The 16,062-nt window shown below is 37.3% G+C and overlaps 1 protein-coding gene across 2 annotated transcripts; it reads left to right on the top strand.

The window, feature by feature from the left end:
• The first annotated feature begins 729 nt into the window (after positions 1–729).
• On the top strand, positions 730–4,752 carry LOC128002504 (activated RNA polymerase II transcriptional coactivator p15-like). Of its 2 annotated transcripts, none has more exons than XM_052592448.1 (5): positions 730–826; positions 1,925–1,994; positions 2,230–2,349; positions 4,152–4,260; positions 4,395–4,752. In XM_052592448.1, the coding sequence occupies exons 2-5, from the start codon at positions 1,926–1,928 to the stop codon at positions 4,472–4,474; spliced, it is 378 nt and encodes a 125-aa protein (XP_052448408.1). In that variant the 5' UTR covers positions 730–826; position 1,925; the 3' UTR covers positions 4,475–4,752. The 2 variants fall into 2 exon arrangements, with proteins under 2 accessions (XP_052448408.1, XP_052448409.1); XM_052592449.1 differs by having other exon boundaries at positions 739–826; positions 1,922–1,994.
• The last annotated feature ends 11,310 nt before the right edge of the window (positions 4,753–16,062 follow it).

Below are 16,062 nucleotides of genomic sequence, written 5' to 3'. Positions count from 1 at the left end.
TTGTTTGTAAAACAAGCATCTTCGAAATGCAGGGAACAAACACAAACACTTGCACAACTCCGTTGATGCTCTGTAAAAATAAACTCCGTCCACTGGTCCCTTAATGCTGTTTTTTCTTTGGTAATCTGTGCAGGGTTGTCTTGTCCTGGCAACCAAAAACACACTCCTTTTGTGACATTTCGCGACGCTCTCGCTCTGATCAGTGATTGACTGTGCACAGCCTCTCTCTGCTCTGCTATACGGGAGCGCGCGCTCTTCCGGGAAAAGTTCCCTTAGGACCCATATAAGGAAATTCCGCTCCATCTAACGTCACAAAGAGCCATACTCGAAAAAAAACTTTCCGAAACTTGTGACAAACCGGAAGAAGTATTTTTGGAACAGAAATACTCCTTCAAACGTACAACTTAATTTTTGAAACTTTGTCCATGTTCAGTATGGGAATCCAAACTCTTTAACTGTGTAAAAAACTCAGTATGCATGAAATAGAATTTCACCCCCCCCCCCCCCTTTAAAAATAGAGTTGATAAAAACACTGCACGAAAACTACGGAGGGCAAAAATCCGGAGGAAATTTTCACCATCTTTTATAATCATATAAAAAAAGAATGTATATTTATATAAAAGTTTAATTAACATCCCTACGTTAAACAACAGGCGTGTTGTTACTGTGGAATTACAATCTACGTAGTGCTGTCATTGAAGACGAGACAACTACATTTCCCACAATGCCCTTAGACACGTTATTAGTCACGTGGTTAGTTATAGTGTCCTCGACTTCCCGCCGCTGAGCGTGACTGTCTCTTATAGCTCACTGCACAACCTTCAACGTAAGTCCTGTTCAATTCATACTAAACCTAAGAGTAAACCGTCTGTTTTAGACACGCACTTGTTAAATAAGTGCACAACCTTGCCGAGTCATATAAAGACAAGTTTTACAAAACTGCTTAAAATATGAATGGCTGTTATTCAGGGCCTATTTCCACCTTAGTTTTGGGATGCAGAGGCCCCTGATCAGCCCCGTTATACACGCCGCCGTTGATATAACGTTACACGAGTTAGTTTTGGTTTAACAAACCAATTAAGCAGTTTATTATACAATCGTCCACTCCCGTATATACAGGCAAATCGGTAAAGGGAAGTCCTTACTGATCGGTAAAACGCCTCAACTCTGTCTCTTGTTTGATGGATCTTTTCGACCAAGATAAAGGCTTTCGATCGGCGGAAGAGATGGTGCTGGCAGCTTTTAAAAATCAATGTGAAATTCATATACGCTAGATAAAATTAATAATAATACAAACAACTTGTAAAAATGTATGTAAAACATTAGGTCTAGGAAATGTGTACAAGGTTTTTAACCAGATTTAATTTATTACTTTTAGGGATCCAACGTGTCTTTTTTAAATAAACTAGTATTTCCGTGCTTATAGTAATTTCTGGGAATCTCACAATTGGAATCTATTCCAATCCAGAGAAAAATTAATAAAATCTTAAAATAACCCCCCAGTGCCTCTGTACTTATGTTTTTTTCCTCCCACCCATTACAATATGGTTCATATTTGTTAGTAAGCAAACTATTACTATTGATCACTATTTGTTCTGAGGAATCGGTTAAGTGTGCATTGATGACACATGTAGCTAATGTAGTGAATAACGCATTTGATATTTATATGTTTCTTCTTTTATATTCTTCTTTTATTATTATTAAGAAACTAAATTGTCGTAGTGTTTTCACATCAAAGGCCCCTTGGTAAACAGAGATTGAGCAGGGACCCCCTGTTATATATTTGTATAAAGCTGAGCTAAACTGGGCATATTCCTGAAAAACAATTTTATGTTCTCTACTGAAAATAAATTTCATTAGTGGCTTCGAGGGGGCAGTGTTGAAGCATATTTCCCATTAAATTGTACTTGTTTGTGTTCAGCAGGATGCCTAAGTCTAAAGAAGTGCTGTCTTCCTCTTCTGGTAGTGATTCAGACAGTGATACAGAAAAAAAGGTATGAATAATATTGATTTATAAATGAATGAATCAAAATTAATATAGCCTTTGCAATTGAATAAAAACTTAAGTTTATGCTGCTTGACTTTATTTAACTTGAAATTAGCAGTGGCTACTATATTTAATTATGTTTTTTTTGTTGTTGTTGTAATTTTAGGTTCTTATTTAATCCTAAAATGTGCTGCAGGACTGAAAGGTTTTGTGTTTGTTTTGTCTCCTTATTTCTACCAAAGGCCAAAAGGAAGAAGGCAAGTGCTCCTGAGAAGCCTGCTAAAAAACAGAAAAGTGGAGAGACCTCCAAACCGAGCGGCTCTGCTAAAAGTGACAGAAACAATGAAGATAACATGTTCCAGGTGGAGTTTTTCAACATGTACCGCACTATCAGGGATTATAAATGACCAAATGACTGTAAATTATCCCATATAGAAATGCTTACGAAAGAAATAAATAAATGCATGGCCATTTAATATTGATTTAACATTAAATAATCTTACTTGTAGATTTGCTTCTTCAAAGAGCAATAGTGCATTAAAATCCAATTTATATATTATTATTAGGGCTGGGCGATATGGAGCAAAAAATATATCTCGATATATTTTGCTATATCTCGATATACGATATATATCTCAATATCTTTACAGGAAAAATAACCCCCAAAAAACTACTGCAAAAACAAATATGGCAAATATTACATGTTAAGGGGCCTATGAAACATTTTATTTTTTTCTTCACCATATGTTTTATTGTTACCTAATTCTGTGTGCATAAATGCATAAAAACAACTTAATTAGTTAAAAACAATTCTTAAAATAGCCTTATGTGAAATGTTTTTTTCCCTTCAGAAATTCTGTGTATTTACATTTTACTGATTATCAAATGAAGGCATAAAACATTCATTTAATTTATCTTTTAATTATTTAAAGGGGATTTACTATTAAAAATAAAACATGGGAGAAATGTTGTGTGATTATTCCTTATAAAATTATGTTCGTTTCATTTTAATAGTAGTAGTAGTGGGCTATCTACATTCTGCTGTACAATAGTAATAGATTTCTGTCAAATACTTTTATTTTGACGGGTTTACCTTTACAGTTCTGTGTATGTGATACCACAGTCTATGATGTGATATGAGCTAGTCTTACTCAAATCAAACGGTCAGATGCTCATGAAGTGACTCTCAGTGCAGTTCTGGAGATGTTCCTCATGTGTTCACGTCTTTATTTAGAGAGAGGAAAGACAATGTAATCAGCGCGAGCGTTATGCGAGCTTCCGTGTTTAATGAATGAAGACGCGCTTCTGCTCCATTCGTTGACACAGACACGCAGAACATGCAGGATTCATATTTAAATAGACTTTTCCGGGTTAATATTTGCAGATATTAGTCCATTTCGCGATTTGATGTAAGTGCAAAAAAAAATTTGACCAATTCCGTGACATTCCGCGTTAAACTGTAAATTCCATTTTTATGACTGGATTCCGCGATTCCGTCCGCGTTTCATTGGGCCCTAAAGTAGACATCTGCCTGCCGTTCGCCCTACGCCTTAAAACTGAAGTATCTCCATATAATGGAGCCAGTTGTCTTTTTTTTTTTTTGACTAGTTCTCTACACGCGAGGTGAGAGGGGACAAAAGCAAGGAGGCGGGGGGCGAGCGAGCGGGGGCGAGCACAGCACAGGGAAGGCAAACAAGCAAAGTGGCGGAATCAGAATATAAACAATATATCGATATATACGATATGTCAAAATCCATATCGTGTTTAAAAAATATCTCGATATATTTTAAATATCGAGATATCGCCCACCCCTAATTATTATTATAGATCTGTAGTGCAGTTTTACTTTTCCCATGGACTATGCAGTATTGTTTGCATTTATCTGTAACATGTCTCTTATCGGGTTGTTGTTCCTCTGGTTTATTTAAGGGAAAAACGCTTTAATATCTTGGTGGTTTTTTTATTTCATTAGAGCTACAGAATACACAAAGATTGCATAAAGAATATGCAAGATTCAGAAATTCTTTTGCATTATAACTAGCAATTTCTGCAGTTTTTGAGTGTTTTGTGAGTTTTTTTTAACCATATTAAAGTTTGGTATGATTGATCGTAGAGCTATTATATACTGTCCCTGGTAGCTCATTCATGTTCTGATATGTGATAGATTGGAAAGCTGAGATACGTCAGCGTCAGAGATTTTAAAGGCAAGGTTTTGATTGACATTCGAGAGTACTGGATGGACCAAGCTGGTGAGATGAAGCCTGGAAAAAAAGGTAATTTGGGGGCTGTTTATATATTTTTTTATTTATAGTGGAACGAACATCTTTAAGGATAGGTAAAATGTTCCTGTGTGTCTTACTTTTGGTTATTGTGCAGCAGTTCATCAGTTGTATTGATTTCTCCTCAGGCATTTCATTGAATCCTGAGCAGTGGAATCAGCTGAAGGAACAAATGTCGGACATCGATGATGCAGTTAGAAGATTGTAAGAGCTCTTTGTGCAGTGAATGGTTGTCTGGTTCTTTTTAGAGTTCCATTCTTTGGTACATGGGGACTTCCACAAAATCTTTCCTGTTTCAACTTGTACGTATATGTCTGCTGTTAGATTTGAAGAGACTTCTTTAGTTATGTTATTGTTAATTTCCAAATGTCTGCTGTTGGTTGTTGTGTATGAATAGTGAGTCCTGACTGTGTGACTATTTTATTAGTACAATAGCTGCATTGTTCTCATACTCTGCCTACATAATAAAGGCTTTTTTGGTTTGGAGTCTTTTGTCCGTCTTTTTGATTGAATATAAAAATATTAACCATGTTTTGATTTAGTTGTTGTTTTCCGTATAACATAAAGTACATCTTTTTTAACTCAAAGTTGTTGTGATCCCGACAATAAACAAAGCAGTAACGGATGGCCTAAAATGAAGGCGTTTGGCACTTTATGGTGCTGCCTGTCTCCAGTCCTGAGTGCTTGTGTGTAATTGGCTTGTCTTCGCGTGGGAGCAGGAATTAAAATGGTCCTTATGCTCACTCAAACATAGACCAGACTCCAGAATAAAAGCACCCCTTTCACTTGACTGTCCAGAAGAGCCATCTTGCATCAATTGCATTTGCTGTCTAAATGAAATCGCTCTTAAATCATGGTAGCCACTGTATTGCCAGCACATCTTTCAGACAATATGGTTTAAGGTGTTGCGTGCAAATCAAGCATTATTGGAGTAGTTTCTGCAAGAGGTAACCACAGTACAAGCAGAGGTTCATACTGTGGACAAATATTTGTAAAATTTATTTACTTCTATATTGTTTATACATGTTCTTATATTAAGTATCAACTGTATTTCCGAACTGGTTGACCGAATAGCATTTCTAAATTAGACCTTTGGTGCAATAAAGGTACATACACTTCAAAATGTGAACGGTTTCATATTATGACTGTTCCTTAAGAATCAAATGCATCCTAAGGTTTGAACGTCAAGCTGTGCCTTAGAGAAGAATCTTTCTTTTTCTGGTGCACTTCGTGGTGGTGGTGGTTACTATGGAGATCACTTGCAACCACAGAGGTTCATTTTAGTTCCTGAGAGGGAATTATTTTCCTGTTCTGACTCAACCAGCTTTTCACTCCAACTTCAATTCTGTGACCAAACGCTGACACATGGACTATGAAATATCAAGAAATAGCAATCTCTGAAACCTTCTAAAGCCTCGAGTGTGTTACATACACCTGTTAGTGTAAAGCTAATGTTAGCATGCAAAACTGATCAAAAGAAATGAAACCTTCAGTTGGTGGCCACACTATATAGGCCTGAGTTTGGTTTGTTGTGTGTGATTCTATATCAGATTTCATGTTCATTATCAGTTAATTGTCGTCTTACTAAATTTGATTTTTTTTATACTTTAAAATGGATCATACATATTCATATTTGTATTTTTCAATTCGAATTTCGAAGAATTGAATTGAATATTTGTATAAATTTAAAAAATACAAATATCATTAAAAAAAGAAAGGTATCACTAGGTGGCACCAATGCTCTATTGAAATAAAATTTCTTCTGCTAGATTTTGGACAATATAACCAAAGTCAACCTGTTAATGTTTTTAACAAAGACACAAATGTCTACTTAAAAATGATTGACCATTGTAGAGTACAAATTTCCATTTTATAAATGTAAGGTCTTTAGTTCTACATCATAACCTTTCTATCAATATGACAATTCCAATACCAGTCTGCTTGATTGTGGCTTACTAATATGTGAATTTGCTTTCATCACTGGTTGTTGATAGGAAAGGAATTAGTTTTTTGTGAATTTGTGTCTTGGCAGTGCATCAAACACCGTTAATGCATGAGAATTTCCTTTCCTATCAGTGTGTGATGGATATGTCATATGAACACATTGAACTGAGAGATGTGGATGTCATGATGAATCAAATTCATTTGTTCAGTCAGAATGTGCTACAAGTTGTACTTTGGTCTGTCAACATTTTAATGAAAGCACAAACACAGGACGACCATCTGTCCACAAAACAGGAATTGATGGAATGTCCCCGATATCTGGAGGCTCTTTGAATCATCCTTGCAACCTCCATCATCTTGAGATTTCCTGTACATCTCTTTGATTATGGGGGACCATGGGGGGTTTGGGGGCGTGGCTAGGGTTACCAGCTTCAGAAAAGGAAGATAAGGGACAATCTTGGTTTTTCATAGCTGTGTGTGTGTGTGTGTGTTTTATTGATCATTTTTGTGAAATAAAAGCCTAATCCCAGACATTTTGGGCGATTTAGAAATCCTGGTCAGGCGCATTTTTTAGGTCCAAAAAGAGGACATGTTCAGGAAAAACAGGACGTATGGTCACCCGAACTTTGATGCTTTTATAATGGATGGAGGAATATGTAGAACATCATGAGAAAGAGAAGACGAGCGGGTGTGTTGCACTAGTTTACTAGTTTTGGAACAGTTTAGGTCACAGATGCTCCAAAAGTCAGACATCTGCTTCCATTTGAAGGGTCTGCTGTGAGCCTGGCGATCGAACATCGCTGTCTGTGGTTCTTGGACTGCTGCTCGTGTCATTGAGTATTGCATTGCATATTTCAGCACTTGAAGTTTCAGGTTGTATTTACATCTGGACATGGGAATATGCTGGGGCGTGTAGCTCATCTTTGGGCTAATATCAAACCGGCGAGGGTTTTACAGGAGAGAATAACGCATGAGGAAACCCTTTCAGCCCAGTTTTGATGGATGTCCCTGCCTCTGTTGTTTTACTCCATGGTGGCTAATATAATGGATACTGTTTCATGGAAGGAATTTGTTCTTCCATTGAGATGTGAAATGCATATTGATTATGGGGCGCCTTGAGTTTCCTGTCCGGGACAGGGATGATACGTATTGGCTGGAACCTGCTTTGGCTGTGAACTACAGTATGACAGGATCTTGCCAATTTGTCTACAGTTGGATTATCTTTACAATGGACAAATACTATTAAGAAGTTTATAGGCCAGACCTCATCCCTACTCTTGACCCGTTGACAAGGATAAAATCATTCTTCTGTAACAACGTCAGAAGAAAAACAAGTCCACTTAGACTTGACCCTGGCTATAGTGTTCTCGCTGCGGTGCATTTCTGCCAGAATGGACTGTCATTCTGTGTATAGCACTAAGCGCAGGCCTACAATTAAAAAGGTGAAGGAGAAAGCAGAAAGTGTGTTGGTATCCTGGCTGGTTCCATGGAATGTCCAGCGAGTGTCAGTTTAATAATGGTTGAAGTTGTCTTTGGCATGGAGAAGTTCTGCTTACATGTGAGGTCAGATTGGTGAAGCTGCCACAGAAGTGAAGATAGATCAAAACAGACCCTCATTCATGATTAATGAGTATAACCCCAAAGGTGGCCAATGAATCGAGCATGGGGATGAGATGAAATGTTGCTTTGCTGACTGTAATGATAAAACAGACGTCCAGAAGTTCCAGCTCATGCAAGATTCCGTTTGATCACACTTTCCTCTACAGCTTTCGGATTCAAAGACAAATACACACAGAACTCTTCTCATAAATTCTATCTTCGTTCATCAACTGAATATCTGACTCATGCAACACCAAATTTATTCCTTAGTAAATGTTTTAGTAAATTACTCATATGAAAGTACTTACAGATCTGTTGTTACTCATAGTTGTGTATGACAAAAACTACGTCTGTAGTTCAAGAAAAATAAGCTTTTAGTGTAGTATTGTTAGCTGTAAAATAAAAAAAATCGGACTCAAGTGTATCTTATTGTCTCCTGATCAAAGTGCTTTTGGCAGTATTTTGTGAAGAACACATGCTAAAGTATATTTCATATGGGTTGATTCATTGTTAGCACAGAGCTTAGACACAGACATGGCTGCTAATGTTTGCTAGAGAACAGTGAAGAATGTTGTGGGCTTGTTGATAACCTCACGCTGGCTGTGGGACCCCGCTGAGCAGAATATCCCTGAGGTTAGCTGGAGGTATCCTTGACCTGACGTTCCATGTCTCTTCGTAAATCTGCTCGGTCTGAACCAACAGTTATTGTTCACAAGGAGTGTTGTTTGCCAGGATTGAGTTTCACCCTCATTTGGGTAGTCAGTGGTGTTTAAATGTGCCTAAGGGTATCAGAATGTGTCAGCCATTTCCACACGGCTCTCTGGAATACTCAGTTCTGGTCAACTGTAACATCCAGCGTACACATATTCCCAGTATTTGATGTCCCCCATGACAACTCCACTAGAATGCCTTGGTTGTTTTCAGTTTTCAATTCAATTCAATTCAAGTTTATTTGTATAAAATAAACTTGTACAGCCAAGTAAAATTAATTTGTTTAACCCAAGCTAAAGAATAATAATGTGCATTTGATCAGATATAACTCCAGTCCAAGATTACGAGGTGCATTATTTGAATGCTTGGCAAAAGAGATGTGTTTTTATCTAGATTTAAACAGAGAGAGTGTGTCTAAACCCCGAACATTATCAGGAAGGCTATTCCAGAGTTTGGGAGCCAAATGCGAAAAAGCTCTACCTCCTAAAGTGGACTTTGCTATCCAAGAAACTACCAAAAGTCCAGCGTTTTGTGACCTTATAGGTGAGTAATAATATTTTTTTAACTGATACAGAACTTAATACGTAGCCAGTGCAGAGACTAAAAAATTGGGGTAATATGATCAATTATATAGACCAATATAATCACCATTAAAGGGTTAGTTCACCCAAAAATGAAAATAAGCCCATAACTGACTCACCCTCAAGTCATCATCCTAGGTGTCTATGACTTTCTTCTTTCATGCGAATCCAGTCAGAGTTATATTAAATATTGTACGCATTATAAAGAAACCAGCACTACTTTGATGTATTACACAGCAGACATGATTTCTGTAAATTTGGTACCAACTTATTAAGTTTTAAAATCTGTGTAATTTTGTTGCACTGTGGGACTTTTTTTTCTTTGTGAATGCTTTAAGATAAAACACAGGTAAACTCAATCAAGAAGTCCATGCCCAATTATTTATTCATTTATTTGGTGTATAGTCATATAATAAGTGGTACATTATCTCTTACATGATTGTCCTTACCTGTATTGCCGATATGCTCCCTCAGTGTGCTGCTGCAAATGGCTGTGTAGCGAAGAATTATGCAATGCCATACTTGAGCCATAATTCCTTTGATTCCCCATGGACACAATTAAGATAGTCATGGTTGTAATTTTGACGCAGCGGTCCAAATGTGCTATCTCACTCACCGGGTGGAGAAATTTCTTGCCAAAGAGGGAAAATATAAGGAGTTATGTCTCATTTATCTAGAGTAAACAATCTGGCCTCTGTAGCAAATCATCTTGTTATTTGACTGGGTGTATACACAGTGGAATTTCTTATCGAGGATCAATTCAGATAGCATTATTAATAAACAAACCTTGCAGAATTTAGATATTACACATCTCTCAGTTTGCATTAATAGTGAAAAATACAATCAACTGAGAGAAACCCTGGTAGCACTGGAGAAAAAGTTACTTTTAATGGCGGAAAAAAGTTTTGGGAATAGTGTAGTCATTAAATATTCATGGTTGTGCTTCCCGTGTTTGCGCTGGGCTAGGTTAAATCACTTCGGGGATGAGGGTTTTCCACTTGACCTATTCATATCCTGTTTTTCCTCCTTTTTCCAGCTTAAAGACTCTAAGGACACTAAAAATTCCTTATTACATTAAGGTGCTCCCAGCTGTATTGTTTCATTATGTAGCAGACGACGAGGAAAAATATCTGTGCCATGCCTCGTCTGATTTTATTAAACAACATAGTTGTTCTGAATCTGTGCAGCTGAGATTTGACTGCAAATATTGTGATATTCAGATCAACAGCATTATATATACAAGAGGTTGATATTAAGCCAGACAAATTTTGACTAGATAGTTAGTTTTCTTCTCAACAGAAATGGTTTCATGGTCTTTTCCATAATCTCCAATTCCCTGCATTCAAATAACATCAAAAACACATCAAATCCGACCTGACTGCTCATACTGAAGCCATATTACAGGGGTGAAAAAAACAGATACATTTCTAATTTATTTCCAAGTGTCAAAATTATGTTTATTTTTAATAAATCAGATTTAATGCAGTATGGAGCTGTTGTGGTGATCCAATAAACAGATCTTTATCAAATGGGCCTACCATTCCCTTTACAGATAATTCGAAATTTGTAACTGGATAATTTGAGACATGAGAAATACTTTGTATTGTATGCTCAGTAAGAACTGATTTTTCTATTTTTTTTTTTTTAAATCGGACCTCACACCACTCTGTCTGCCTACCGTCTCTCGAGGGACAAAATGTAGACTGGACCAGACAATGGGAAGCAGTAATAGACCATCCAAATAAACAAAGATTTGCAGAAGAGGCGAAAAAGAAGCAGAGAATCTCTGACGTAAAAGCATCTACCGCACACGCAGTGTCAATATGTAGTGTTTCTCTTCGGCAGTGGGACGTCAGAGCATACCATTTGGAGGATGTTTAAACAGAGATGTGCTCGTCTCTTTGTTTTAACCTATCTGCTGTACAGACCACAGGAATTCCAGGACAAGCCCTGCTTGGACCTGTCTCCTCATTATATTGGAGAACCGTAACTCTCAATCCTTTTTTTGGATGGGTTTATTCTCAAAAGTATCATTAGAAACATGGAAAAAGGCTAACACATATAAATATCATTGCATTTCTGGTTCAAAACATAGTTGTACAATGAATATGTTGTGAGAACACATACATATGTTCTAAGTATATTTTAAATGAATAAAGCACCAGTTTGCATTGAGAGTGTGCGAAAACTAGCAAAACATTACCCTGGTTAACCACTTCAAGTTATAAGAATCTTATGCATTCTCTTTAGGTTAGGAAGAACGGGACGTTTTTATAGTTCAAAAAGAACTCATAGATGTAGATGTTTAAAACTAGAATAGCCCAGCCTTTAGTTATTTTTAAGTTTCAATATAAAAGTCTCATGCACAATGATTTCATACTAACATTTTGAAAATGTTTCTCCATCCTGATAACTTTAAACGTACTTTGCTGCAAGAGCATAACTTTGAAAGAAAGTTCTGGGAATGTTTCTTGTTAACTTGGACTGTGAGATAGTCTAATCCACTAATACTAATTGCTGGCTAATTCAGCTAGCGGTGAGAAATGCAGGAAGTCAGTCACACTCTCATTCCGGGCCATTAAGTCATTTACTGCCCGGAGGCAAGCCTCACCGCACTTAATTAAGTCACAAGCCCCATTTATAACATTATTCTACACTTCACATTTCCATCTCTTTTAAAAGCTTTAATAAATGGAATATTTTGGATTTCAACAAACCCCTAACAACTTGGAGGGATTTTTAACGTGTCCTCCAGGAGAAAGGAGGCTGCGTTTGCTCTTCGGAGGTGAAAGGGAGTTTAGTGGAATGTCTGCAGCACAATTTGAAGTAATGGACTTGGGTCGTGATATTATTTTGTTCCGAAAATCATTACTTTTACGATGTCACATTCTTCATTTTATTTGGACTCAAGTGGAATAATATTTCTCTTTACTCTTGGTTGGGGCCTATTGGTTACTGATTTGCATGTAGGTGACAGACACATATGCAAAAAGGGAAAGATTTTATTTGCTTTGTATAAAAATCACCATGTGTTTTACACGTCTATTATGATTGAATTTTATAGAGTCTTGTTCAACTGCTTTAAAATCTCTGATGCTTACTAGGTGTCCACATCTTGGGTTTAGTTACTAAAATCAAATGCTTAATGGTATGGGCTATTATTGAATGTTGGACCGTGGACTACTTGACTTCCAGACTTGAGGGCACAGTGCCTCTTCAATCCCTATGAGGACTGTGGGTCTTATTAACCTGTCCCTGGGAGTTTGTTTTTACATGCGTATGTGTTTGCTGCCATGGCCTCTTTTAAAAGGAAACAGGAATGTTGCCAAATGTGTTACCCCATACTGTAGACTGCTCTGAGAGGAAGAGGAATGACACAACAGGAGGTGTCTGCTGTACAACAAGGCTAAACATCCAGCGCTGTCAGGGGGCAGATTGAAGAACTGTATGCGTTAAATATTTTCGAAACATGAAACTCTTTAAAACAAAGCTCACACAGTCTCCCGGTACCTGTCTTTGGATATTTGCATTCCAGACACATCAGGGAAAGAGTGTGAAAATGAAATGTTGCAATGTATGTCTTCACATATTTGATAACACAATTGTGCAACACTTATGTCTGCCAATGCAAAAACCATCCACTGGACCAGATCTAGACTCAGAAGGAGTGGGGAGGAAGATATAAAACTTACACAGGAGACCAGAGGTTGAATGTAAAAATGACACTTTACTGTATCACGGCAAACACAAACCAATTGTTTGGATCAATAAAGAACCAGTAAAACACATTCTTTCCCCTTTTTTCTTTTTTTCTAAATTAGCAGTAATTTAATTGACCAAATCTACCCAGGTTGGATGATTAGTTAAGTTTTGGTTAATTAGGATTAAATCAATTTCTTTCTCTATATTTTTAATGTATTAACCCTTTTTTCCTTCACAGGTAAAAAGAACAACTTCGTTGTACTCAAGGCAAAGCAAACACAATCACATCACAACACAGAACAATAAAACATTAATCAATTTGAAGAATTTGGTACCACAACTCAGTTTTAACTGACTTCGATGTATGATATTTTTCAGTTCATACAATAAATGTATTGTGTCCAGTTTGTGTGCAAACTTTGAAAGTTCTGTACCTTTCTATTAAAGCTCAGTTTGTGTGTAATGTAAATAATAATAAAAAAAAATGTCAGACCCAATTCAGATCAAAGCAAAACTGAAAAAAGGGAGGAAAAAGATTGTATCCAATCCATTTCGAATAAAGAGATCACTCCTAACGCTCTGTCGGCTGCTTATCAGGTAACACAACAGGTCCTCCTTACAGACCCGTAAAGTGGACTTAAATACTTGTATACATTTTCTAACAAAATGTCTGAAAATCACTCACTCCCTAAGAAATCAGCATGATGTTCAAAGTGTAGGCCTATTTAAAGTGCACCTAGTTCCAGTTACAGCAGATCTTTAGCTTTGTGTTTTATGTGATAAAAGGATGAATTTCCCACCTAATGTGGCCTAAGGCATTTGGGTGAAAGCTGATATCACAAAGAAAGAACAAAGAAAAGCAGAGCCAATCCAAACAGGTGCCCCTCCCTCTCTTGCATTTCAGGTTGAGTTAGAAACTCCTAAGAGACTTTTGTCACATTCATTTATCTCTACAGAAATGCGGTATGTTGATGGGTACTTAGATAGGATTTTAACACAAAGTTTAATATTTCACACAGGGCCGTCTTTAGTGGGGTGCAACTGGTGAGGCCACACCAGGTCCAACAGAGAATGGACTGAGAGGGACCCATACACCGAACCAACACTCCCCCACCACGACCCCACCACGCACCAGGCCCCGAGTCAGCTAAGGATGGCCCTGATGTCACACATTTGATATGTCCTATAGCATGATACATGTCATATAGTAAAGTCATACAGTAACATTAAGGAGGACAGTTTTCTGAGCAAATACTCTTTTCAGGGGTGATGTGTTTTTGCTGTTGTCCTAAATAGTCTCCAAGAGGCTCTCATGTAATCTCAATGATTCAAGGCATTCCATGTGTGTCCATAATCATAACATCTGAATTAGTCATGCAGTGGGACTGAAGCAATTTCAATTCTAACTTTAAAAAAACCCATTGTTACCAAAACTTTATGTTATTAGGGTCTAATAATCTTACAAAATCCAAATTTTTAAATCCAATATATTTATGAGACCAGTTGAAGTTTCTATGAGGCAGTGCATACAGTACATAACATAAGCCCATTTCACAGTGCCATTTCTGTAACGGAGTGTCTATTTAAATTAAGAGCAAATAGCCTGCCTTTGGTGACATACAAGGCGTTTCTCAATGTCAAGGATACTTCCTTGGTAGGACTGATCCTTCCAAGTCACTTCCTTCAGAGGCTAGGTGAGACTCCTCTTTAGCATATGGAGAACACGGAAATGGAACAGGCTAGCAAGTGCACGTAATTGCGTCATTACGTCAGTGAAAAGGTCCGTTTGAATAACGCTGTGAATGGTATCATTAAATTACTTTGGACAACTTAACTAGTTATTTATAAAAGAAATGCCGTTGACGCAACCAATTGTTAAATGACAGGTCCGGTTCAGTTAACCATTTGTATTTGTATAATTTACAATATCAATACAGTAGTAATTTGTACTGGCATTTAAACGTCAAAATTTACTTATATTTACTATAGTTATAACAAATGTTTGGTAACGTAAATAAAAACCGTTAACGCTCCGACTACGTTAACGTTCGTCATTTTTTAATTTTTGAACTAACGTTAGATAGCAAAGCTAGGCGCATAGGATTGTGGGTGATTTGAGAGCGCGAAGAGCGTGAAGGATACACATATGCATTCTTTCCTGTGTGTATGGGATATTCTTCGAACGAAGGACTCAGTCCTTGAAATTCCGAGGATCCTAGACATTGGAACAGTCCTTCGACGGATGTCGATGACGTAGCATCCTCGAAATACTGGCTTCCGAGGATCCTTCCTTGACATTGAGAAACACCTACAGGCTATTTACACCCATTTGCGCTCACCATGTCACCATAGGCCAGACAAAAAAAAAAAAAAAAAAACGATGCTCGCTATATAACAGTTAGTTGCATAGTGAGTAAGGCCAAGTTACTAGCAACTATAGTTACAGTAATAATATTACTTTTTGCAGTAACTAGTAATGTAACTAATTACTATTAAAAATTCAGTAATAATATTACAGTTACCATCCATAAAACAGCTTTGTTACTTAATTACTTTTGATGTCTCAACCTCGCTGATTTGAAATTCAACAATCCAATAATTCCAAGTGGACCAAGCTGAAATAATGAGTGGATTAATCTTATACTTGGAATAACGAGAGGAATAACATGGATAACTTTCTTGTCGGAGGATTATAATGCATCACAGGAAGTCAGGTACAAGGAAGAGAGACTACGGCTCCTTAAATTAGGTAAGACAAAAAGTTGTATTTTTCACAACAGGTATATTGACTTGTAATAGCAATTTAAGGTGAAATATGTGACAATCGGGTCCAGTCGGGTTTGTTTCTTCCCGGCATGTTCGGGTCCACCTTTCAAATAACAGACGGGTCCAGGTAGGTTTCTCGGATTTAGACGGGTCCGGGTCCAGCTTTTGAAATAATAGACGGGTCCGGGTCGGTTCGGTGTTGTACATTACGGGTCTTTTTCGGTTTCGGGCACAAATATTTGGACCAGTGAAGACCTCTAACACTGTTAAAGAGTTGCATTATAATACTATACATTGCCAAAGTAAAAAAAAAAAAAAAAAAAAAACTATTTGCACGTATGGTGGAGTATTTCTGTGCCAAATACACTCCTTCTGGGACATTTTTTTCCAAACATGGTTCTTCATGATGTCACAGAGAGCTAAATTCCTTGCGACTTCTCCAGGAAGAGCACATGCACACAGGAAACAGAGCGAGAGCAAACACCCAACAATG

This window comes from Carassius gibelio, chromosome A5, assembly GCF_023724105.1.
Source record: "Carassius gibelio isolate Cgi1373 ecotype wild population from Czech Republic chromosome A5, carGib1.2-hapl.c, whole genome shotgun sequence".
NCBI classification, from domain to species: Eukaryota; Metazoa; Chordata; class Actinopteri; order Cypriniformes; family Cyprinidae; genus Carassius; species Carassius gibelio.
Note: the sequence above shows the minus strand (reverse complement) of the source record. Positions and strands in the feature narration are given on the sequence as shown.